Source organism: Anolis sagrei, chromosome 1 (assembly GCF_037176765.1).
Source record: "Anolis sagrei isolate rAnoSag1 chromosome 1, rAnoSag1.mat, whole genome shotgun sequence".
Taxonomy (NCBI): domain Eukaryota; kingdom Metazoa; phylum Chordata; class Lepidosauria; order Squamata; family Dactyloidae; genus Anolis; species Anolis sagrei.
This window is the reverse complement of record NC_090021.1, coordinates 132,846,641-132,873,333: the sequence shown is the minus strand read 5'-3', so window position 1 is coordinate 132,873,333 and position 26,693 is coordinate 132,846,641. Positions and strand designations below refer to the sequence as shown.

The 26,693-nt window shown below is 37.8% G+C and overlaps 1 protein-coding gene across 2 annotated transcripts in view; it reads left to right on the top strand.

Annotated features, from left to right (window-relative positions):
- The window catches only part of NBAS (NBAS subunit of NRZ tethering complex), a 209,757-nt gene that overhangs the window by 162,300 nt on the left and 20,764 nt on the right, over positions 1–26,693 (top strand). For both annotated transcript variants that reach the window (XM_067468668.1, XM_067468667.1), the window contains 3 exons: positions 2,394–2,589; positions 15,176–15,315; positions 24,246–24,390. In XM_067468668.1, the coding sequence (XP_067324769.1) occupies positions 2,394–2,589; positions 15,176–15,315; positions 24,246–24,390 (481 nt within the window). The remainder of the gene's footprint in view (positions 1–2,393; positions 2,590–15,175; positions 15,316–24,245; positions 24,391–26,693) is intronic.

Genomic DNA, 26,693 nt, shown 5'->3' with positions numbered 1-26,693 from the left:
TGGATAAGCAAGACTCTACTGTATTACTTGGGAGAAGGATGAATGTGGGTGGAAAAGACAAAGTAAGCCAGTGGAAATGGCGTGGATTTTCAAAGGTGTCATGGGTCATATGTGGAAAGAGCATGGGAGAACATCACTGTGTGATGTCTGAATCCAACTTTCAACTGTCCGCAGAGCAAATCTCATGGAAATTAGAAAGGAAGAAAATAAAGTATCATACAAAAAATTGTAATTATTTGCTTCCACAGAGGAATTTGTACAAGACCATCTGAAGAGAACACAGAAACAAAAAAGCTTTTGAGCAAGCTTTAGTAGTGATAAAACAAGAGAAATGCTGAAAATGTTGAAAAAGAAAATGTTTTTTTCCTAGATATTTTGCTCCTTAGGCATCACTTGGTTTCTAGGAAATGAAACATTCTGTCATTGATCTTCTTTCTCTAAAATTCCTTGGTTGTTTTTCTTCTTTTTCTCCTCTGTCTATTGATCTTGTAAGTGCTAACATATATAAAAAACCTTTTAAGATGAATTTGAAATGAGACATTAGCATCTGATCAGAGCATTTGGATCAAATATGTGTGTGTTTGATCTCTGGAGTGTTGATTGGGAGCGAGTGACTAGTGAAAAAAAATATATACAAGTGCCTTTTTTGTTTTTAGAGAACTAAGCTGTAAACAGGTTGATGTTTCTTTGTAGAAGAGCCCATAGGTATTGCTCATGAACAGTTCAGTAACTAGGCTCAAAAGCATGGTGCTGTGAAGCATATTGTTTTCATGTGACTTGCACAAAGGTACGCTTTGCCATTTATTCAAGCAGGTGTTGGTAAGTGATAAAATGTGGGAGAAGAATCCAGAAGAATATATGGAATTTAGAAATGATGCCGACTTTAGAAATCTGGAAATCCCAAAATTATTTAGGGCACTAGAAACAAAAAATGGGCTACAGATGAATGATCTCTTCAAACTAGGAAATCTAGTTGTAAAATGATAATGCAGATGATTGTAAAGTGATGCATATTGTGGCAAAATAATTGCAGCTTCAGATACACAGTTTTGGCTTCAGTGCTGGTGACAACTGCCCAAGAACTTTTGGGAGTTGCAAAGGAAAGATAGGATATAGATATGTAAAATTATGTATTGAGTAGAGAAAATAGATATGGAAAAGCTTTTAAATCAACTGTTGAGTTTTATTCCAACACTTGTAGTTGTGGTTGCCCTTAAAAGAGCATAGAATAAACCCAAGGAGGATTTATTTATTTATCTCAACCCCTGAAGGAGGACTCAGGACAGCTTACAACTGGCAGTGATTAGATGCTGACAAAGAAACAGTTAGAACACAACAATTCACATAAACAAGTCAACAGCAATAAAAATACATTAAAAAACAATTAAAATACATTAAAAATATTGGCCCTTAAAATATTAACACAACCAAGTCTGAGTCCGCAAATCCAAATCATAGTCCAGAATTCCAGTCCAAGGCCTCTTAATTGACAATTCTCATGAGTCATTACAGTTGTTGCTCAGTCAGCTGCCCGAATGCTTGGTCCCAAAGCCAAGACTTGAGTTTCTTCTGAAGGAGAGGAGAGAAGGAGTTGCCCTGATTTCACTGGGGAGTGCATTCCACAGACGGGGGCCACCACCAAGAAGGCCCTGTCTCAGGTCCCCGCCAGTCACGGGGTTGGCATCATTAGGGGCTCCTAGGCATGGTAGATAAATATTATCTTCGGTTTCTGTGATAATATGCCTTTGTATATAGTTTCATGGGGAATTTGAAAAGGAGAATGTATTCAGGCTTCCCTTAAACAAGACTAATATGTAAATAAAATACTGGAATAGAAAAGTCTTTGCTCTAATCCACTGTGGCTCTTCATATGTTCTTTATATGGATTGGCATTTTTAAACCCTGGGAGGTGATCCTTTTCTCTGTTCAGTTTGTTAATTATATTTTCTGCTATCCAGCCTTATTTATAGGATGAACTTTGAAACATAGTAATCATACAGCATAGAAATGATACTCCGCTTTTTTTAAAAAAAATTGATATCTAAATCAGGAGCCCCTGGTGGCGCAGCAGTTTAAACTGCTGAGCTGCTGAACTTGCTGACCAAAAGGTCAGTGGTTCGAATCTGGGGAGTGGCATGAGCTCCCTCTGTTAGCCCCAGCTTATGCCAACCTAACAATTTGAAAACATGCAAATGTGAGTAGATTCATAGGTACCGCTCTGGTGGGAAGTAACGGCACTCCATTCACTCATGCTGACCACATGACCTTTAACTTCAGCTGGGATCTTTAGTTTAAAACAGTTAACTTTTTTAAATTGAAGGTGAAATACTAGGATGGGGTAGTTGGAATTATTTTAAAATTCATTTCTGATGAGTGTCTTTATTTGACTGCAGTGAGAACCTTGTGTCTTCGGATGATCTTCTCAATTGGCTTCGACCTTTCTGCGACAATGATTCTTTGCCGGTGAAACCCCGCATTAAAGTGCTGCAGATTTTGGAACAAGCTTTTCACCTCAGTGATGAAGACAGCAAGCTCCTCGTGCTCTTTAGGACTCAAGCTGTTCTCAAAGCGTGTTGGCCTCAGACTCAGGTAGGCCATCTTGTATGATATTTGTCACATCATTCACTTCAAATTAAATAGAAATCACCTGTCCTTGAAAATCAGTACTTTTTCAGTTATTTAGTGGATTTTCTCAAAATTTTGAAGACATGACTGTTTTTCTTCTTGAAATGATTGGTGCATGTCATTTTTAAAATTTTTGAATTCCTGGCTTGTTGTGTTATAAATTATATTTTCATTAAGTAAAAGTAGCAATTGCAATGCTTGGCTTATGTTGCATAGAAAGTCACATACATTTGCAACTGGGACATTTGGTTGATCCTCAGTTAAAAGTGCAGTAAAGGTAGAAAAACTTTTATAAAATGCAAAAAATTCAAAACTTTGAAAGAGCTCTGACATGGACTGGTCCATGAGATCACAAAGAGTCAGAAGTGACTGAACGAATAAACAGCAAACTATAGAATTTTATCTTTTCCTATGTTATTATAAACCGAAATCACAATTTTAAAAGAGAGAGGGAACAACTAGAAGGTGAAAATAATTGAAAAGAAAAGGGGTTTTATAGCATATTGCTTTCTAAACTGTTGCTTTCCAGTAGAAATCCATCCTATCACTATTTTCTCTTTTGATCCTGATAGATAGATTATGAGGTGGCATTTTCTGGTGCTCATATAATGGCCTTAAACAGAAAAACCCATAAGCATTGTTTTACAGGGTTTGTCAATCACAATGACACAAACGGCTCCTCTGGGATTTTCAACCAGTTGCTATTACTTACAGTCCCAATGAATTGGATATTTTGAAAAAGAGAACATTACTTCAGAAATAAAAGCTGTGCTGTCTTATCTGCTCAATTTAAGACAAGAGAGAACATTTAACCCGTACAATTATTTTAAGAGATAGACAGTGCAAGGGCAAATATGCTCATATCTGTAAGCCCTGATGTAACAAATGAGTGTAATTAAAATATTTTACCATATCCTGAAACCTTTTAAATCTGAATGGAAATTATTAATGATGGGAAAACATCTCTTTCATAATAGTTGAATTATGTTTCCCTCACCAATTTTCAGCAACTTGTACACGATGGAAATGTCATTTCTCATTACAAATTCAGAATTTCTATTAAGAAATTTAAAATAATTATTGCCCCCCCCCCTTTTTTTTTATTCCAATTCCTTCTCAAAAGTAGATTCTCTGTTGCCCATTTCTTTCCCCGTGCCTGGAGGGACTCCAGATAATTCAAATGATGGATGTGGTTTCTTATTGTGTAAAGATAATTTCAATGATATTGCAATGTTCAATTACTAGAACGTGTGTGAAAACCACCCTTGGTGTGTCTAAGTAATCCTCTTAGCCAGGCTTTGCATACATCAAAGTGGGACTTAATATTTAATTATGCTTTAGGTGCTATAAGTTAGTGGTCCCACAAATCAATGTAGTGCTGGGAAACAGGCCAGCCTGTACAAAATTAAAAATGTGTTTTATGGAGGCAGCCACCTATCTCACTGTTGGAAGTGCAGCAATTTCCAGCGCTCTAATGATTAGTTAACAAAATTAAAAATTCAGATGTCCTCATATTTTAAAAGGCTTGAGAGATGTTAATTCATATTCTAATAGCATCCCATTGGGAAATGACGGTGGGATGGGGAGGTGAGTGTGACACACAGGGCGAGATGTGTTGTTCTTAATCCCCTTGATACATTTTATCAGAGCTCTTCAGGTTCTGTAATTTTCTAGTTAACCGAAGCATTAAAAATGTGCCTCAAAGTACTCATATTCTCCTTAAAACACCCCTGTTTTAAGTTGAAGTGTGTGTGGAAAAAAGTAAGCTGTAAGCTGTGCAGTTCCTTTACTTTAGTATATATAGTATATAATGTGGATGTCATGGGTAATTTTCTCCCACTGATAGTCTATTTCTGTGCCGCACTTTTCTGGTTTCTTCATAGGTAATTATAAACACACTTTTTGGTGTAAAGGTACTATTCTGAGAAAGGCAAAATCCCACAAAGGCACCTTTGGGCCATGGAATACATTGCATACACATTTTGAGCAGCATGAAGAAAGGAATAACTCACTTCGCGTACTGGAGTTTTTCAGAAGATGTTTCAAAATACTATTTTTCCTGCTTGTATACTGAATAAATTTGGCATATCCTCAGTGATGTCATTACATAGTCATCATCATAGGCGATCCCTCGGGCTGAGTATGATTGCCTTCCAAGTGTAGGGTCTTGGCAGTGGGTCCATAGGTGACTGTAGAGACCTATACTTGATCTGCACGTTCTTTTGCAATGAGGGAATCCATTTCCAGATGGAAGGCAGTCCCTACGGGATTGGATAGCATGCCTTCCTCTTGACATGTTTCTCTCTTTTGTCTTCCATTCGTGTCTCTTTGAATTCTACAGCACTGTTGGTAACAGCTGACATCCAGTTAAAATGCTCAAGGGCCAGGTCTTCCCAGTTTTGGTGTCTATGCCACACTTCTGAATTGACATTATTATTTGAAACACAACAAGATGAGTCCACAGCAGACAAGATCACACTGGGGCTGTTGTATTGGATCACACATCGGACACTTCCCAAGTGTCTGGGACTGTGTGATGTATCGGCGAATAATGCGTTCAGATCCCAGTAAGGTGGCCTTCTGCAGCTGGCAGATGGTAATTTTGTCAGCACCAATTGTGTTTAAGTTCAGGCCAAGGTCTTTAGGCACTGCACCCAGTGTGTCGATTACCACTGGGACCACCTTGACTGGCTTGTGCCAGAGTCTTTGCAGTTCGATCGTCAAATCCTCATATTGTGTCAGTTTTTCCAGTTGTTTCTCTTCAATCCTGCTGTCACCTGGGATTGCAGCATCAACAATCCATACTATTATTATTATTATTTCCTTTATATGTCGCTCTATCTCCCCAAGGGGACTCAGAGCGGATTACAGGATACATATATGGCAAACATTCAGTGCCATTATAAATTAACAACAATAGCAGACAGTACATAGACAAGAGGCAGCAAGACTTCCCTCTTTTAGTCATCTCTGGAATCTGGAGGCTGTGCTGTACTTGACCATGAAGAGGTCCTGATGTTCCACAACAAGGAGCCTGTTGTCCCTGGAAGCCTTCCTGATTGAATTGCCGGCATGTCTTCAGGGGCACCTTTACCTCCCTGCCAAAGCGGTACCTGTTTATCTACTCACATTGCTGTATTCTGCTAGGTAGGCAGATGTTAGGGCTGATGGTGGGAGCTCACCCTGACCCTCAGCTTGAACTGCCAACCTTCCAGTTGGCAAAATTTTCTGTAGCTGGCAGTATAACTCGCTGTGCTAACCACAGCCCTGGAGTGTACACTTGTGATGATATCATTCACTACTATACTGTGACTATTTGGACTTATATACAGATAAAAAGTTTATCTAACAAGATAGTTTTTTAATGGTACCATATCAGCAGTAGGTAGGGTAAACTATTGCATTGGGGTCACATCTACACTGACAACTTAGGTCAGTTTGGAACTAGTTTGGGAGGAATCATCACTGTGTGGATTATTGGCTTGACATCATTATCATCACTTTATTAATTGCTTCTCCTTTCAGCTCAAGGTGGTCTACAATAGGGTTTGAACATTGATAAAACCCAACACTATTAATATATATAACAAAATGAACAGAATAAAATGTAGGTTAAAATTCCCACCTTAAAATTGCCGGGATGGGTCTGCTGGAAGAGACAGGTCTCCAGTTCCATCTTGAATTCTGACAGCTGATTTAACATGTCTAGAAAAGGTTTGAGATCGGGATGGTGATTATATTAATAATAGAACATGGCCTCAAATCGGTTCCAGAATCTACAGGGTTTTTTAAATTATTATTTCTGGGTGAAATGTGCACCAGTGCTCTGGAGGCATAAGAGCATGGGGAGAGGAGTGACAGTTAACAGTAGAGGTAATAAATTACCGATCCCTTGGGGTGAATGAGGCCAGAAATGCCCTTGGTGTGTTTTTGCTGCCCGTGTTCCCGCCCCTTCCTTCCAAGGCTAAAGCATGATCCAGGTTTCTACAATATGCTTCGCATTTTGTGGAGCTGATTTCACCATGCAATTTGGTTTAGGACTCACTGAAGCGGTTTAAAGGGTTTAACTCAGACTATCTCCAAAAGTTTGTTTGATATACTTTAAACCCTTTAATGTGTGCTGCAGCGCACTTCAGCAGTGTACATTTTGTAGCTGCCACAGTGTGAAGTCAGCTTCAAACTACATTAAATGGTCAGTGTAGGTGTGCTCTGAATAGAAATGTCTATGGATGAATAATCTCAAAAAGTAGGGTTGTATGTGTGTGAAATATTTCTCATTCCTCTCTCATAGCATTACTTTTGATCCAAAAAGCAAATGAAGAATAAGCAACTATAAAGGACAGCAACATTGTTAAAATAAAATAAAATAATTGGTGCCAATGACACTTTTAATAGTGTTTGGAAACTTTTTGTTTCTCAGAATAGTTTTTTGTATATTAAGCAGTGGGTCTATGTAATGTTTTCTTTTTAACATAGAATCAAATTTTGCACAGACCGCTTTATGTGCAGTACTCTGCCCTGTACTTGCTACTAGTAAGCTGGACTTGGAAACTGTGTTTTTAGCAGTGACTTCAGACTTCTTTAATTGCAGCCAAAACATATATTTTGAAGAATTGAATTGCTTTTCTCTATTCCCTTCTAAATGACAGATATGTTCTAAATTGTAAAAATATAAAGGACCTTCAAAGAAGATATCCTGATTCTTTGGATATAAGTTAGACTAGGCCTGTGTAAACCTGTGACCAACCAAGCTAAATGTAGGTCACCTACTAAAAGAGTAGATCCATATCTTATTTTGCTCCATAGACCAAAAAGGCCATCAGAAGCCTTCTCCAACCTATTTCTTTCCAGAATGTTGGACTGAAAGTCCTTATCATTCCTGAGCTAATGGCTGCAGGAAGGTGAGGATGACAGAGGGATGCCTGCAGTTGAAGCTGAATCTCTTAATGGCAGGTGAATGCAGATAGTGGGCAGATAGTTTTGGGTTCTAACTGTTCTATAAGCTTCAAGACTTGAATTTTGCCCAGAAAAGAGCTAGAAACATCCAGCATTGTTTATTTAGTGATCTTACTAATCGCAAATAAAGATGTGGGAGAAATGTCAGGAGAGAATGCTTCTGAAACATGGCCATACAGCCCAGAAAACTCACAGCAACCCACAGATAAAGTTTCCAGGTTGGTAAGGACTTTATTCAAATCTGTGGTATAATCACTCTAACCACACTTAGAATGCTGTTTGTATTTCCTGTTACTTTAGCTCAAAAAAGCATATTATTTAGATAGTACCTATATATAAAAGAGTAACCAAAAGGAGTGAGGGAAGAGTCTATTTATATGAAGAGGTCATTTATAATGAAGCAGATGTATATCCATTACTTACTTAACAGAAACTCTAGCGCCAGAGATAGAAATAATATGGAGAGAATAGGGATGGCTTCTAATGGTACAAAAAGGAAGAGCATTTCAACATGTTTCAGCAAACCTTCTTTAAGAATGAAAGATAAGCACATGTGAAATGAAGCAACCAAGTCAGATAAGCTTTGCATGAATAAACAAAAACATTTGGAACCCTCTAGAGACTGCTTCAAGGTTTCTTCTAAAGTAAATCTATGGATAATTATTTTTCTTTTGCCAACATCAGCTTCCCTAATAATTTCCATCCTGTGGCAGATATCTGTGGTAGTAGTAGTTTTATTAATGCTTAGGCCACAGTGCATTTGCATACAGAGTAAATACCATATAAAAGTGCAACAATATAAAATGAATGGCACATCAATCTTGCATAGTAAAAAAATCAATACTGTTAAAATACCAAAAAAATTAAAAGATATTAAATATAAATAACAATACAATAATTAAATTAGCTAAAATTAGATATGAGCATCCCCAGAGCAATCAGCTGTTATATCGGCAATACATCTTTCCTGAATTTTCATTGCTGCCAGAGCAAAATGAGAAACCTTGCAAGTTCCCATAGAGTCAGATAGGAGATAGAATATATTTTCTGAAACATTATTGGAATGTAGATAAACTTCCAAAAGTTGGTTCTTGATTCAGAATAACAAAAGAACAAATAATGAAGGAAAGCCTCAATTTTTGGAGTCCCACTATACACAAACAGAGAGTCAAAGCATTATGAGAATATCTGCCATCTATCATGCATAGTTTGAAAGTGAAGGGCTGTAAAAGCTTGTTAGGTTTGGGGTGTGAAAGCTTTGCCAGGTAAATACTAGCCCTTCGATGGTTAGATTTATAGTCTGACAGAGTTGTTAATACCCTGTCTATATAGTTGTGCAGTGTGGTAAAAAATGTATTCATAAAGCTTCTCTTTTGAATTCAATATAGAAAAACCATCAAATAGCATGGGATACAATTAAAGAAACTTTTGAGATCTTGAACTCCAAACTTTGTAGTTTGATAGCTGTCCAAAAATAAATCGAGGAAAACTTGATTTTTTTATATTTAAAAAATTCAAACATACTGTATACATTTGTGTGTAAGTCAAAAAATGTTTGCCAGAAATTGACTCTAAAAGCAGGAGCTGATTTATAAGTGTATAAATGCACCTCTTTCTGGCCTTTTTGAGAACCTGTGCACGAAGAAAGTGTAAAAAAAACTTCATGAAAAGAAGCTGCTTTCTCAGCCCCTTTGTTAATGGAAAGCTGCTTTCTCAGCCCCTTTGTTAATGCCCATTGAAATAGTTCCCTTCACTTCTACAGAGTTTTATCATTTTTTATTCATCTTAGGAAAAGGAGATATGATGGATATAAGAATGCTTTAAGTATATGAAATCACACTTGGTGTGCAAATTTTATTTTTTATCCAGTGACGTAGAATAGTGGAAAATTCAGGACAGACAAAACAAGTATGCATATGCTAGCTATGGAATGTGTGGCTACAACATAGCCATCTGCAAAGCTACTATGAGGATGGAAGGCTGAATTAAATAGGACCAATTCTTCTTTTCTTGACCTTGTCATTTGTCCCCAGGTTTGGAGAGTAAATTCACCTTCTGAAAATCTTAGCAAATTAGAAACAAACTAAACTAAACCTAGGAAAGATGACATTTTTAATTTTATTGGTAATATCTGTGCCAATAACAAAAACTAAATGGCAAATTCAAGTCCTGGTTACATCATTTTTGCTGCATTGTTTTTGAGATTGAATTTTCACTGCTGAATGTTTATTGTAGAAGATGGATGGAACTGCAGGATGGACAAGTTGAAAACTAGGCGGACTAGTTGATCAGAAGTCAAATGTAACCAAAGGTTACACAAATTTATGGGGGGGGGGGACTAAACATTATCCTATATATGCATTCAGTATATGGTTGGGTATATGCAACTGGTCTAGTAGAACAAAGTATCCTTCACCTTTTCTTCCTAATCCCTCCCCCCTCAAATGTTATACTGTGAGTCTTTGGGTCTAATTGAATGGGTTAGGCTCCTGAAAACCCTGTGGCATTCCTTTGTATCCACAAAGTAGACCCTGATAAATAATGATTGATCAATCAGTCAATTGATCAGTTACCCTTAGTTGGAACAAAAGACCCACAATATGTGTTCATAATGACAAATGCATGATAACTGCCTGTGTGGATCAATAAAACACAACTGGATACTGAAGAGTAATTGAATCAGTGAAAGATTTCATTCCAGCCGCATCTTTTCATGTCACTTTAGCACAGTATCTTCAGATAAAGCATAGGTCTAATCCAAGTTATTTTCAAGAGCCTTTCTGCTGTGAATAAATCTAGATGTAGCATATTTTTACTAAGCTTTGCTGTGACTGAGAATGTATTGTTGCAATAAGGAAGTATTCTCCAATGCCTTCCCCGCAGTTCTGCTTTTAATGCTATATTAATTCAAATTCACGTTGCAGTCAAGCACCTAAGAATATTTGCGAGCTACTTACTTTTACATGATCCTGAATGTATTAACTAGGATTTTCCGAGAGTATGAATAAATCTCTCCTTGTTCTGAGGCTTGGTAAACAAGCAAAGCCAGAAAAATTTATGGGCATTCAACAAACGTACATAGTTCATATAAACTTCTAGTAATTCTGTGGAAAGAAAATGCTTGTTCTCCACATGCCAAATGTTGAAGTGCAATTATTCCGTCATTCTCAGTTTATTCCATTATACTGAATGTCAAGACTTTTAATGACAATATTTCTTGTAGAAATGGTTCTCCCTATTTGTACATTTACTGTTGTGATGTGTGTATGGAAAAGCCAATGTTCATTTTGTTTTGTTTTAACACTTGAGTGTGTTATCTCCTTTATATGGGACTGCATGTTTACAGGAAACATGTAAAATTATAACAAATGTCTGGAACCTTCAGACTCTTTAAAAATAAAGTATCTATAGTTTTCTGTACAGTTGGAACCTTGGTATCTGCTGAGGTTTTGTTCTAGATTCCCCATGGAATTTGTAATTGGTTGTATTATACACATACATTATAAGCCCCTGGTGGCGCAGTGGGTTAAACCCTGTGCCGGCAGGACTGAAGACTGACAGGTCACAGGTTTGAATCCGGGGAGAGCGCGGATGAGCTCCCTCTATCAGCTCCAGCTCCTCATGCAGGGACATGAGAGAAGCCTCCCACAAGAATGATAAAACATCAAAAAAATCCAGGCATCACCTGGGCAATGTCCGTGCAGGCGGCCCATTATCTCACACCAGAAGTGACTTGTAGTTTCTCCAGTCACTCCTGACATGACCGGGGAAAAAAAACCCATTATAAGCAGTGGCATAGTAGAATGGCATCCAGAGTAAGTTTTTTGTCATGGTCCACTAGGGTTAGATATAGAAGTTGGTGGTGTTTAATAAACACTAAGAAGAAGAATTAAATTATACCAGATATCAAAATATAATAAATCTATTAATAATTTAGCATTTTCCCTTTAATAAATAACACACAGTATTTATTCATGTATTACATTAATTTTGTAGGATTTGTTTCCTTTTTTCTCCTATGATTATAAAAAATATAATTGCAAGAAGGCAGAAATGAAGCAACAGAAAGAGCATTACATACTATTGACTGGCTGAAATCTCAGGCTACTCCTGTTGGGAGCAATACCTCATTTGGATTAGATTCACCCATACTCAAGACTTTATTAGATAGTAGATACAGGCAGTTATGAACAAGATAAGTTATGTAGGTTTGTTCTTAAGCTGAATTTGTATGTAAATCGAAAAAGGTACTTTTTAAAGTCTAACCCCAGCCAAAAATCTCTGTTTTAGCTTTGGATAGCATAGGGAAGGGTTAACACCACTGTGGTGTTTGTTTGACTGTCTGTGCCCCAGTTCAAAAGATTTCACCCCCTTTCTGTCCCTGTGACAAATAGATTTTGAAAAATTTGGCTTGTTTTGGAAACAAGGATTGGTAAGAAAGTTTCAGTTGAGAAACCTTTCCCTATGTTAACTTTTTCTGGAGTGAATTTCCCCTCAAAGGAGTAGATTCCTTTCTCTTCTTGATTTCTCATCCCGATTCTTAACTATTAATTATTTTTAAGTCAAATGATTGTAATTCAGGGCTTGTCTATATATTGGTTTTCAAGATATTATTCAAATGTCCAATTTGTCTACACTATTGGCTGAAATATCTTGTGATCTGAGTAACCAAGTATAACACAAACCAAATCATGGGGGTAAAGTGCACATACACTTAAGCTGAAGATATACTAGGGATATTACATGTTCGTCAAGACATCTCACTGTTCGATTGTCAAACCTCCATAAAATTAGTAACATTTTTCAGAAGTGTATTCTTCATGCATTACACAGAATATATTCATTAAATTCTTCTGATGTGTATATTCATTTGCAGGCTTCATCAAATAAATATGTATTCTATTTCTAGTTGTTTTGAACATTTTAAAACATATGGCTATAATCGGATAGTTCTAAGATTTCTGAGTTGTTTTTTTTTTCAAAGAAAAAAATGACTTTGTTTGCATTAATGACCAAAATCTTCCTATATTTTTGAATAGGAGGATTTGATTTGAAGAATCATTTTGCCAGTGTTATACGTATCAGGAGTCCCTATAGGAATTATGAGGACAGTATTTTCTTTTCTTTCTCCCTTGCAGCCATCCAATACTGTGTGGGGGAAAGCATCATTCAGATTGGTTTTGCCATTATCTTCTTAGGCTTAGAGTGTATGACTTGCCCAAGAGCTTCCACTGGGGTTTTGTTGCTATGTTGTCCCTTCCAGCTGACTGAAGAATTTCTCCCTATCATCAAATCGTTCAAGAGGAAGCTAAGGGAAAGAGTGGTGAAAATAATCTTGGACAACACCACCTTCCCCTGCTACATCAACAAACATCATTTGCTACATCAACATCTGGATTTGTCAGTAGTTCTGTAGGACTAATGTTTGGAGAGATATGTCAACCTTTCAGTCACAGAGGTTTTCCTTAGTCCCATGTCCTGAACCTTGAGTCATATCAGATCTCAAAGTGGGGAACTCGTCAATTTGTTTGCGTTGCCTGAAAATCTGAAGTGCCCCCATTTCTGCTACAGGATGGTAAAGAATGCAAATCTCTTGGAGATGTGTTTCCACATGGTCCTACAATCCTACAATCTGATGTACCTTTCCCCTCCTCTCCCACTCCTTGCCATTACTCTGGCCCGGCCCAGTTTTATTGCGTCTTGGTGTATTGGTTTTATTGCTTGTTGTTTAATATTGCTTTAACTGTTTTTAATTTGCTTAGGTTGTGTATTGTTATGTTGTGTTTTGAGGCCTTGGTCTTTGTAAGCCGCATCGAGTCCTTCGGGAGATGCTAGCGGGGTACAAATAAAGTTAATAATGAAAATAATCATAAAGTTGTCATGAAACTTGCAGGGTCCAACATGATCCTCATTACTCAATACTCATGGTTTACTTGGGTTCTCCATCTCTCCTAAGGCTGAGTCATGGTTCTCCTGAAAGCACCAAATCCACCATCACACTCTGAAAGACAAGCCCTCCTTCCCAATCTCAAGATACTCCAACTGTTTGCATGGAGGATAGCACTATGAAATTATCTCACATTGCTGCAGTCCTGGCAGCATCTAGGAAGGATTCCACCAAATGCTCTTACCAATACAAATGAGGAATTCTTTTGCTCCTTTACACCAGCAAAACCATGTGGCCTTTCTGCTGCACCTCCAGGCTTGGACTTCTTCTCTCCCAAAATGTACCTCTCTAAAATCCAGTCTCCAAGTTGTTCTTCAGTCTGGTAAATCTCTATCCACTGGCAATTTATCCTACATGACCTCGGTCACTTTCTCTGGTCTCTTTCAGCTGATACTTAAGGCCTTCAAGCCCCTCACCACAACAGATGAACAGCTACTTACCTTCAAGGTAGCATTATTTGGTGCTGTCAGTTCTGTGAGGAGGGCATCCAAGCTCACAGCTTTGCAATCTGTTGAGTCCTTTGATAATCTTCTATTGGAATAATGTAGCCCTCTGATCTGACATTGCTTTCCTCCCAAAGGTGCTTTTACACCTCCACCTATACCAAGAAATCATTTTCCCTGACTTCACTCCTTGAAAGTTCTCTATACTGATTGGATGTGCACCCTGACTTTCCGCATTCACTGCATGGTAGAATTCTGTCATATCAACTGTCTCTTTATGAAATATGGAGGCATGCAGAAGAGGCAATGTCTTTCTTCCCATATGTTTTCAAGGTGTGTTGCCCGAACCATCAGGCCTGCATATGGACTGGTTAAATAAGGGATCCCAAACAGCTTAACAGCACACTCAATCTAAGTAGTAACATCCTCCTCCCCTGTGCTTTGGAGTATACCCCTATCAGTGTTGCAACTCTATCATAACCTTCTACCTTCATCCATGACTGCAGATTGGTCTGCTTGTGCTGCTGATTTATATTTGCCCCTGACGCAGATGCTAGACAAAGAAAGCCTTCCCTCTCTTCCTCAGCATAAGTCATGACAGGCAGGTTGCTTACCTGTAACTGTGGTTTTTCACATGGTCATAAAACCCCTCAAACAAACCCTACCCCCATCCCTTGTTTCAGATCGATGTGCACTACCTGGTGGACTTTGAAAGTGGGAGGTGAATAGCTTCTTGGGTTCAAATGTGAACAGTAGCCTGGAAAGCCTGGGGAGGGGGGACTTCTTGCCAATGTACTCAGCTTTGAAACTCCAATTGTGAGGGCACAGATGACCACTCAAAGAACCACAGTTACAGATAAGCAATCTGATCATTTTATGTTACAGTGTGTGTGTAGTATGTGTGTGTGCACCTTCAATGGGCTAGGCATTACTACTCTTTCATTAATGTGCTTGTTTGGGTTTGTTAGTTGAATATAATCCTTAGGAATTGCATATTATCTGTATGTATGTGTTCAGCACAAATAACTGGAGATGTGACCAAATAAAATGCTTCCTTGGAAAATCTTAAACTACTTCTATAATAGGCAACTGTGATTTTATTTATAGTCATGAATGCATATTTATTACTAAAAAAGTATACAATAGTTGATTTGTTAAGCTGTGCTTCCAGTTAACATGATTTCCCATTCACTCGATTTCTTAGGTAGAAATAACTGACATTGAAAATGAAGAAAAGAGGTACTTGCTCTTCTTGAAACTTTTGGAAACTAGTGAAGACCATGTAGAATTTCAGCATTTAGTCATGCTCCTGCAAGCTTGGCCACCTATGAAAAGCATGAATGTGTAAGTATTTGTTCACACATTAGCTGAAGTTTTAAATGGCAGCATCTTTTTACTGTTTTGTCCTTCTTTTGACTTTGAAAGCAGTTTTCTTTTGCTATAGTCTAACTGTTCATGAACACATGTCTCTCTCTGTGGGATGCAATTATAGATTTCTTTAAAAAAGAAAAAAACTTAGTATTCATAAAGTGTCTTAAAATTATATCCAATTAAGCTTTGCGGCTTACTATATTTCTTGAAGTTTTGTTTTCTTTCTGTGATCACAAAAATATTCATTAACAATTGTTTCTGTTGTATTTATTTGAGATAAGCTAGGATGGTATGTTGACTTCAGACTTCAGCAAGCAGTTAAGACATACTCAGCTTGCACTAAACAAGATTAGGACAAATGTATTTAGTAAAAGAGAAGATTCTGTTGTAGTAGCTTAGGATTGGCATTGCAGTTCTCCTTCTCAATCTTCTGAATGCATGGAAAGAGCAAATGACTAGAGCAATGTTCTCTCTGAACAAAACACACCAAAACAAGCCTGTGTCTCTAGTTTCAAGACACAAATAGGATTTTTTGTTTCAAGGAAGAAAAATATTGTCCCCAATAGAATCTGTTTGGCAAGTAATTTATATGCCTTAAAAGGGAAATTCAGTGACCCCCCATGCAAATTGCAACAAAATGTACTCATTTTGCAATGTGTTGAAACTAACATTTTTCTCCTTCAGCAATAACACACAGGACCAATCTTGATACAATATTCTATGTATTATAGTTCTTAATGTCAGTGATATCCTTGCTAAAGTCAGAGAGAATTGTGCACCTCCCTAAACCCTCCTTCCTTTTGAGGTACTGCTAAAGCAACTCTGTGTTTTCATTTTGCAGATAACAGTCCCCCTATCATGTATGTGTCCCATTCTAAGAGCAAATGTACATTATTTAGGTTTTGGGAGGCTTTTCATCAAACTTTATAATGGCTGTAAGTAATTAAGTGATATATAAAGATGTTTTCTTCCTGGATATTCATGATTGTGTTCCTGCTCTTCATTTTCCTCTTTTCTTAAACTTTATTTTTGGCAATAAGAACACAACTAATAGTTGTGGTATTGTTTATTTTACAGCAGCTTGAGTTAAGTATTTATTGATTTCACAGGTGTCTGTGCATTGCTCTGTCAACATTCAGATTTTATTTGCATCCCTTCGAAGATGAACTGTTGCAAGATTAAAGAAATATTTGTATTGTTGTGTATTCATCTATCTTTTGAAATATTTCTATTTCACTTCTCATTTCACAAATTTCAAAGTGTTTTACAACTACATGAAGTAATAAAATAGTACCATAAAAACACAATGGTTGAATAATATGAAAGATAATTCAAAGCTGCTCAGGGCTGGAAAAAAAAGCCAAAATAAAAAAGCATGCTGTCAATAAATCCTATAAAACACCAGCATTGAGCTAAGACGAGCCATATATTGGTGACTGTTCTACAGGATATGTGGACACAAGCCTGTTTATTCATTGTTATCCAAAGGAAATCCTTTATCCTCAATGTTGGCAACACGATGAATGTTGAAATTCATATTGGTCATGTAGATTTAGTTGGCTTCCTCCAACATTTCTTGTGAAGAGTTGTATGCACCTATTCCAGCATTTTAAACCTAACTTGGTAAATTCTAAATTAGCAGATTTGGTCTGTCTTCCCTTGCCAGCACCCTTTGACACTGGACAAATTGCATAATGGCAGAAGTTTCCTGCCATTATGGCATCTCAGAATTCCCCAAAGCACAAAGGACAATGTGCAGTTTCTCTGCACATTGTCCAAATGAGTTGACCAATGTGCTGTCTTATTTTCAGAAGACAGCACATTGGTCTTCTGAAAATAAGACCAATGTGCTGTCTTCTGTACAAACTGTACTGTAGGCATGAGAAGAATAACTCAAAACTAGATACAATTTATAGTTCATGGGGTCCATCCAGGACAATACTATACCCAATAGTGAAAAGCCACCAAGAGTACTATTGATCCAGAATCCAGACTGAAATGGCTCAGTATAATCAGAATTCTTCAGAACAGCAAAATGTAATGATAATAATCATAATAAACTTTATTTATTTCCTGCCTCTCCTGATAGCTCGAGGTGGGGTACAACAAAGTCAAAATGTATGAACAAAAAATACATATAATAAAATACATAGATAAATACACACCTTCTAAAACATACACCAAACACAGATACAAATTTAACATGTAGCAGCAATAGAATGTAAGTCAACACTCATGATTGAAAGTTGACTGGATAGACCTGTCAGAAGTCATGGATCTTCAATTGGCTCTTTAATTTTGATAGCTCGCTTAGCTGTCAAGTCTCTTCTGGCAGGTCATTCCACGGTCATTCCAAAGTCACCACTATCTTTTTAAACATATTATTGGGGATATTTGTAGCAGACCATAGTTATTAAAAACTTTCAGGACCAGGAAAGATCTTTCCACACTAGGTGATGAAGGACTGGTATTTTCAATTCACCCCTCAATTCTGGACTTGGTCAGTCAAACCATCTCCACCTGCTCAAATTAATGATCAAAGACTGAGAATATGTGGTAGACTGAGTTGCTAAATGCATCTTTTCTATATCCTCAGATTGCAAAAGGTGAAACTAATTCTGAAAATAAGACAGCACATTGGTCACCTCATTTGGACTTTTTACAACAATAGCATTGTGGGCATTACCTTATACCTCCCATCAACTCAGCAAGACAAAATCAAGAAAATATTTTCTATCCTTTTGCTTGGTCTGATGACTGGCTGTTAACTGTTCCATTACTAAGGCCCAATCTATAGGTTGAATCATGATCTTGAGATTTTGTGTTGCAGTTCTTGAAACCACTTTAGTAAACTCAGACTGAAGTGCTTTTGGATAGGAGTAAGGATACTACATTAAGAGTACCTTTGATCTGTCTCTGGACCTAATTGGAGTTATAGGACATGAAATCCTGCACTAAGAAAGAGAGGGGAAAAAATCAGTGCTTCTTTGGATCGGGTTGACATCCCTAGCTTTCTGTGTTGTGTTCATGCTGTTCCAAGTGGGCACAGCTGTGACAGTTCAGTCATGTCCACTTCATCCACCCAGTTCAGAGTCAGGGGTGGCTCAACCCATTACGCAAAGTAAGCATTTGCAGTATAGTTGGTTTTGCGCTCTTGAGGCGCTCTTGGGGGAAAATAGACCTTGACATATGCAAGTTGTAGTTACTGGGATGTATAGTACAATCAAAGAGCATTCTGAACTCCACCAATGATGGAATTGAACCAAATATGGCACACAGAACTCCCATGACAAACAGAAAATATATATCAGTGATTGGTTGGAAAGGGGGGGGGGGTGCGCCAAAATACTGTTTGCTTACCATTGAAAATTACCTAGGGCCACCTCTGTTCAGAGTGATACATACAATCACAGATTAGCCATACAGTTTTAGCAAACCAAATTATCAAGTTGTTTCATTTGACTTCCTTCATTTGACCTAAGTTATATTTTGAAAGGAAAGGAAAAAGGTATACCCTCTTTGTTTTATATATGCATTACGCATGAACATGTCACAGCAGCCACCATCTTAGAAGAGATACTCCTTGATAACAAGAAAGAAAAAGGAAGATACTTCTAACATTATCCATGCCATTGCACTGAAAATGATCACCAATCTTTCAAAAAGATCTGCCACCATAGTTAATGTTTTAATGATCAAAGGGGAATTAGTTTATTTTAAGTAGTCAATTAACTATCTTTTATCATCTCAGTAAAAAAGCAATGCAATTTAATTTTAACAGCCTAGCCATCCCACATTCTCTCCCCTCCGACCAATTCATTAACTTATTCAAAGAAACTAGTTGTAATATCTTTACATTCCAAATATTGTTGATGAAATTAGAGCTGAAAAAGAGAAAATCCTGCCCTACCTCTCCTTCAAATGAGTTAAATGAGATAAACAGAAATAAAGCTTTATTTTCATAGCATGTATGGATTCCTCACACACAAAAACTTTGCTAAGACACTGACCTTAGTGTGTTCATTATTTATCTGCAGTATTAAAGTATATTCTTTTCTAATTTTAAATGAGGTTGTGTGTGCTTACGTGGGATGCATTTCAAAAGAGTCTAGTTTAAAAAATATAGTCCCTTCATAATGTTGGTATCTTAACAATAAATATGGAAGATTATAAAATCAGGGTTTTTTATGTGAAGAGTTACATCTGACCTCAATCTGTGTTCTATCTTTTCATGTTGTGACTCACATTAGTTATCCCAGAATATCTGAGATACATGCAGCCTGACTAATTGCCCAGCCAATCTGGCAATTAGCCTTTCTTATAACATACTCTAGATCCATCTTCAGTGCTCTAGAGTTTTAATCCCTTCATGCTTTAGAAGTCTAATTTGCCAAGTGAGCTTGCTTATTTGACTGTGAGACCCAGCATGGATAGTACTACCTCCATGCACTCCAAACTCTTGCTGTGGTTCACATGCTTCCAAATAATTCCTCTTTCATGGCCCAAGCACTTCTGATGTGATACTACTCTAATGTTTTTAGAAGGCAAATTTTACTTTTGTTTGCACTATTTGACTTTTTTTATATACATACAGAGACATGTTGCTTCATATATCTATATAGTTCTTTACTACCCTAGCACCTCAAGTTCACTTCAGTGGTGCAACCATCTTACATTATAAGTTCAAAATATTTATCTTAGATATCTGAAGGTATCCTTGTTCTATGGTCTGCTCAGCAAGTGAGCCTGGAGCCAGGTGGTGGGAGTGCAAGAGCGTGCAAGTAGTTGATTCAGTCCAGATCAATCACAGATGAAGGACCCCTAGGTGTTCATCAACTCACCCAGGGGTCTTAACAAATCTGTAGACCAGATAAGCCAGCAAGAAGTAGTTGTTAATTATAGCCAGTCCAAAGTCACGAAAAACAAAAACACTGAAGATTGCTGCTAGTTACCAGAAAGGAGAGCTGAATGCACCAAAGCTGGGGGGGGGGGGGGGGGGGGGGGAGGTGAGAGATTTATAGTCAGTTGGTGCAAGACACCCAGTACTTAATTAGATAATTGTCACTAATTTAACAACTGCAGGAATAATCTTAGTCACTCAGTGAGTGATGGTAATTATTCTTAGCATCTTCTGCTGGGAATAGGGCTGACCTCTGCCTCAGCCCCATCTCTTGGATCCTGATTTTTTGCAATTTGTCTCCTTTTTCTGTCTCAATCTTCCAACTCAAGAGGGCGACAAGTGGGTGATCTTAAAGTTATGGAACTTTTATAGGTATCTCATGATTTCATGACCCAATATTACTGATTTCTCAATATAGGTACAGTGGTCTAGTAATTCAGTGTGCATACTGTGAGTACAGGAAGTTAGGATAAGACTTAACAGCAAGAGTATTTCATGACATTATGCCAATTGGTAACAACCCTTCTGAGTTCTATAGCTTCTGTTTCTTGTCTCTTCCTTTAGCTTCCCTTGCTTCCCCCGTGTGTGCTATTTTCTGAAAAATAGAATCTATGAAAAATATTACACCGGGAGCTCTATTACAGGACTCTCTGTTCCATTTTTAAACAAACAAACATTACTCTTTATCTGGTCTTGGGAGTCCCTCAAGGAAGCCACAGGCCTGTGTCTGCAAGACCAAAGCAGGACACGATATTGTTATATTTATTTATACCTTGCTTTATCTCTCCAAAGGGGACTCAAAGCAACTAGATAGAATTTGCTTCGACAACAGTCAGTTTCCCTGTCTTCATATTTTGCTAGGCTTAAGCTTGTAACCATCTTGGGAAATTGTCAAGTAGGTTGTTACAGGCCAGACATACTTGATTGCTAACTTTGCAACTTGGGAATAAATCTATGAAAAATAGAGTGTAACTGTCGGAACAGACTCTACTACAGTAACCTATACAGTATATAGCATATAAGGTATAAAATATAATGTGGCAAGTTAAATGCACCATTGGTCCTTGGTATCTGCTCGGGTTTGGTTCCACAGGCCCCTTGTGGATGGATACCACAGTTTGTGGGTGGTCAAGTCCCATTATATACAATAGCATACTAAAATGGTGCCCATTATAAAAAACTGAAAAATCAAGCTTTGGGTTTGTTTGTTTTTTAATTATTTCTTTAAAAATATTTTCAAGCTGTGGAGGTTGAATTCTTGGATGCAGAATCTATGGCTGTGGATGGCCAGCTGGATTAGAATGTGTGTGCATGTATCATTAAAAACCTCGTGGAAGCATAGGTCTCAGCAAAACACCTACTGAAATGTAAATCAGATAGGGAATTAGAATAGTAGCACTTCTGGCAGCACTGTGCAGTGTGAACAGATGTGACCAATTATAACCTTTTAGCACATGCAATGGCTGATGTAGCCTGATGGAAAGCAGCCAAAGCCAAGACCCAACTCTCCATAATTTCATGATATTATCTCCAGATGGACTCAGAGTGCAGTCATATCTAGAGATCCTTGTTTTTATTGGATATCATACATGAAGAACAGGGAGCATCCTTTGTTTTGAATGTATTTTGATTGGGCATCTAATAGCTTGGGTGAGGATAGAAAGAGAATAAAACCAAAAAAATTATTCTGGTTAGATTGTTTTGCAGTTTCCATCATCAAAAGAAGAGAACGCTATAATCTAGCTTCTCATTCATACTATTCCTGAGACTGATAAACGGCCTAGACATGCTAGCAAAGACAGGCTGCTGATAAGAAAAAGCTAGTACTGGTAAGACAAACACATAGGCTATGCTAAAATAGATATATGTCCCAGTATGATTGATACAGGTGCCCATTAAGCTACTCATGAACGTTAACTCCTTGGATGCAAGCATACTCACAAATGCCTGTTAGCGTTCTTCGAGGCCTCAGTGAATCACACACATGGGTTTACTGCACCTGCACAGGCTCCAATGGAAAAGTTTTCCAATTGAGTTTTGGTAGTAACCCTACCCACTCCTCCAGAAGCATAAAAGTGTCTCACTTCAGCGGTTCCCCAGTTCCTTTTTGTCTGCCACTGAAGCAGTTGATTAGGAAACCCAGCTCTATACAGACTGACTATTCTTTTCAAGAGGTGGAGACAATGCACCATGAAAATGATGAGCACAGACAGTTCCTCCAGTGCTTGGGGGGAAACCATGTAGTTTACTCCTTCTAGCATTGCCAGGCATTTACAGCCCAAGCAAGGGAAAATAAGAGAGGCAAGCCTTCGGACAATCCTCTACCAAGGATTGTTTTTACCTTTCTTTCACAATCATCAAGACATTGTACTACACACCCTCTCCCAGAATCCCACTTCTCCACTGGAGCAAAAACTCTACTCTCTGAATGTTTTATAAAGACAGAACTCAAAGCCTACGAAAAACAGAATGTCTGTTCATTGCCTGTGCAACCAATAGACTAGGTCTCCTGGTTTTATCACAGGGACTATCGAATTGAATCTCATCCACAATACAACTTTCCTATGAACTTGCCCATAGAACACCACCAGGTCACACACAACCTCATTCCACTAGGGCAGAGAATTCTTAAATGGAGTACTGGTGTTAACTCTGCCTGTCTGGTTATAACAACCGTCATAAATTGGGCATCCACGTAGTCAGAAGGTGATAAGGGAACCCCAGACAAATTCCAGATGAGTGGCAATGGCCCTCTGAATGTCAGTCTAAAAGACAAGGGTGAGAAACCATTCCTGTTCCAAGGTGTCAACACAATACAACCCTCAGTTTTAGCCATACTAAGGCTAAAATCTCCATCTGCTTCAACTTCCTTATTTGTGTATGTACTTTCATGTTAGCTTATGGTGACCCCATGATTTTCATAGAGTTTTCTTAAGTTAGGAATACTCTGAGGTATTTGAAATATATCATACAAAACCTTGTATTGGTTGGTGATCTCCCATTCAAGAACTAACCAAAACCGGTCCTGTTTAGCTTCCAAGATCAAATGGGATCTGGTGTATTTAGGGTATTTAGGTTTCAGTGCAACTTTCTTACTCTTTTTTTTAAAAAAAAACTGTTGTAAACTTGTTTAGCCTTGCCCTTGTTTGGCCCACTCTGCTTAAAACCTTTCCAACTTCTTATCTTGCAAAGCACATCTTCTCAAATCCATCTGTTTTCATTCTGTCACAATTATTAGTAATAGTCTGCTGGTTCAGTGCCAAGCAGTTAGTTTAGTAATCAGTAACTCCCTTGAACATTTATTACAAAATAAAAGTTCCCTGTCCTAGTTGTCAGTGTCCTTGAATTACTTATCTCCTGATTTTGCCAAAGGATGGTGAAAAATCAACTGTATGTACACTACAATCCTGCAAAGCTTTGCCATATTTTCTAGTTCAGCTTGTCCATGTGCCTATATTGATGTAAATGTGAGCCATTGTAGCAGTAGATAGGCTTTCTTTGAGTGGTGCTGTTATATAGCATTCTTTCCACTTAGTTTCATGGGAAATTAATTTGTGACAGAGCTAACTTTCTCACAATGCTTGCTATTCATTGCCCCCTCGAGATAGTTTTGTTGAAGAAGGAGAAAGCTAGAAGTTCTGTATCCCTTTTAAATGTTTCTATTCGAGCTTTCTGTCCCAGCAGTTAGCCTTTCGTTATAAACAATAGTACCGAAGAACTTTTCAATTCTGGTAACTGGAGTAAATGAGAAGATGATGCTTCTGAAAGAAAAGCCTTCCCCCACAATATCTGCCTAGCTGTTCTCCTGTGTGAAGAAGATTAATTTACAGTTGACTCCAGATATTACTTTTGTTTCCAGCATCTCCAAGACCACTGCTTTTTTTTACTATCTCAAAGACATCCTATCAAAATGTCATGTTCAAGTATACAGATACGTGCATAAAGTACTTGCCTTTTTTCTTGATCAGTTTCCCTTAACTTACACTTTTTTCCTATGTTTTAGAACAAGTCCAAGTAATAATCCTTGGGTTAAACTGGGAACAGCAATGATTATGAAAAGCCAACAGGAGCATAAGGAGAATACAGGAAATGAGATTCTGAAAACCTGCCGCTCTTTATATGGGACGAAGCACATGCTGTCTGCAGAGGTGAGTTTTTCCTGACTTTTAATCTTTGACAGAGTGGAACCTGTTCACATGGATAGTAAACACATCAGTGGCTGCTATTTCCTTCTTCAGCACCAGAAGATATTGGTTAAGGGACTTTTGAACTTTTTCTGTCTCAGCTGAAAACTCCATTACACCCAGTGTTAACAAAGCACTTCTGCTGTGTAAACTTGCTCCTACACATGCATCATTAAGAGCCCTGAGCCTTGATTTAGTTGTTACCCTGGATAGCTAGTGACATGTGACAGTAAATGGATCATAGGTATGCACCCAAATGCTAAGAGCGTAATCACACTATAATATTATCATGCTTTTTTTCCACTTAACTGCCATGGTTCCATCCCCTAAATTTTTGGGCTTTGTAGTTTGGTCACAGGCACCAGAGCAGAATTGACCTTCCCTAAACTGACAGTCTGAAGATTCCATAGAACAGAACCATGACGGATATTGTAGAATCATACTGCTATAATTCTGCAGTGTGATAAATGGATTCATCTTTCTAGAGGCCTGCCTTAATGTGCCCCATCTTTCATGAGGGCACTAAGAATCAATAAGTGCTCAATGGATTTGCATATTTTGTCACATAATCTTTCAGTAATTTGTTCCATTTTCAATCTCTTTACTGAGAGCCTGAAGCTTCTCTAAAACTATGAATTTATGTTGGTTGTCATTTTTTATCCAGATATAGCAGTTATCATAGACATCAGCATAAACTAGTCAGCTCAAAACACTTTTGTCTGGTCAAGGAAACCACAGTTTAGGTACTATCCTTCTTTTTTGGCCATTTCCAGAGGGATTCCACATTACTAAAGGCCCTAAAATATGATGAATGAACTTGTTTCACCTAGTAGATGAAGCCAGGTTTTGAATCAGTAGCCTGAAAAGCTCTCTGAGCAATACATCTACTAGTGATTTTTACAATAAATCATACCCATGACTCTTATCATATTAATTGATTTCTTTATGCTGTTCTAATCACCCTTCAGTATAGAAATGGGATGGTCAGGCGAATAATAGCACAACACAATAGCACAACACAATAACAGAATAACAAGCCACCAACAAGGCATTAATAGAATGCATATGACCATGTACATACTGTTGGGGAATCTGAGCTGTTAGGCTCAAAATCTTAATCCCACAAACGAACATTACATTTTTATTTATATAGATTGACAGTGAGAAAATAGGCAATACACATTGACTACTCCAAGTCTGGGGTACATCTATTGCAATACTAATACTATAATCTGATCAGTAACTATTCAACATCATGGTTTCCTGATGAGAATGATTTATTCTCTCATTTTCCATTTATCCTCACTGTGATGCTTCCTAATTTAAGTGCACAATTATTTACAACTCCTTTACATATTTCTGTTATTACTCTACTCTGAAAGCCACTAAACTGGACAAGTTAACAAAATAACCCTCAGTTGGGGTGAGACCACCATAAATATAGCAGAGTACCAGAAGTTAGCTTCATAACCAACGGAAACTTACATGTGGCGAACTAGGATAACCTTCTATATCATAGGATGGGTCAGGATTGCAGAGTCAGAACTTTAGGTTCAAAAATATTTATTGAAGTAAAAGAAATACATTATTGATAGGAAAGGTCTTGGAGCTAACTAGCTTACTAAGTCTTATCTTCTAAAGGAGGTAAAAGATAAGAAGACCCATGCAGCTACATTTTCCCTAGGGAGATGCAAAATATGTCCTTACTGGAAGGAAGAAAAGGCAGAAGAGAATGAAAAATGGTGGAGAGACCACATGGTCAACCTAGGGGAATAAAACTTAAAGAGGAAGTTCCCTCACAGAATTCCATTACTACATCATTAAAGGGGGAGGAGACAGTGGCTGGCAGGAAGAGTAAAGACAAAGCCCTTTTGGGAAACATGCCAAAAGAAGAAATAAAACCAAGTCACTAATGGACAATATGGCCACCAATCTCATGGACCTTCTTGACTCCGCCACTAATAGATCAACAGGACATTAAGACCGTCCTTTTCTAAAATTCCAACACTGTTTTAAGATCTTTTTTGTTCTGTTCCCTTTCTGACATGCATTGAATGTGGAGGAAGGAATCCCTCAGCCTGGTCCTATATCTAGCCTAGCTACTCATTGAGGTCTGGACATTTGAGCAGTCAAATGTGCAGTCCAGGGATGAAACCCAACAAATAGAAATGAATCTTCAACATGATCATCCATCTAACTCAGAATTCTATATTTCCTAACTGAGTTATTATCCAATAAATTAGGGAAACTCTTGTGTACACACCACA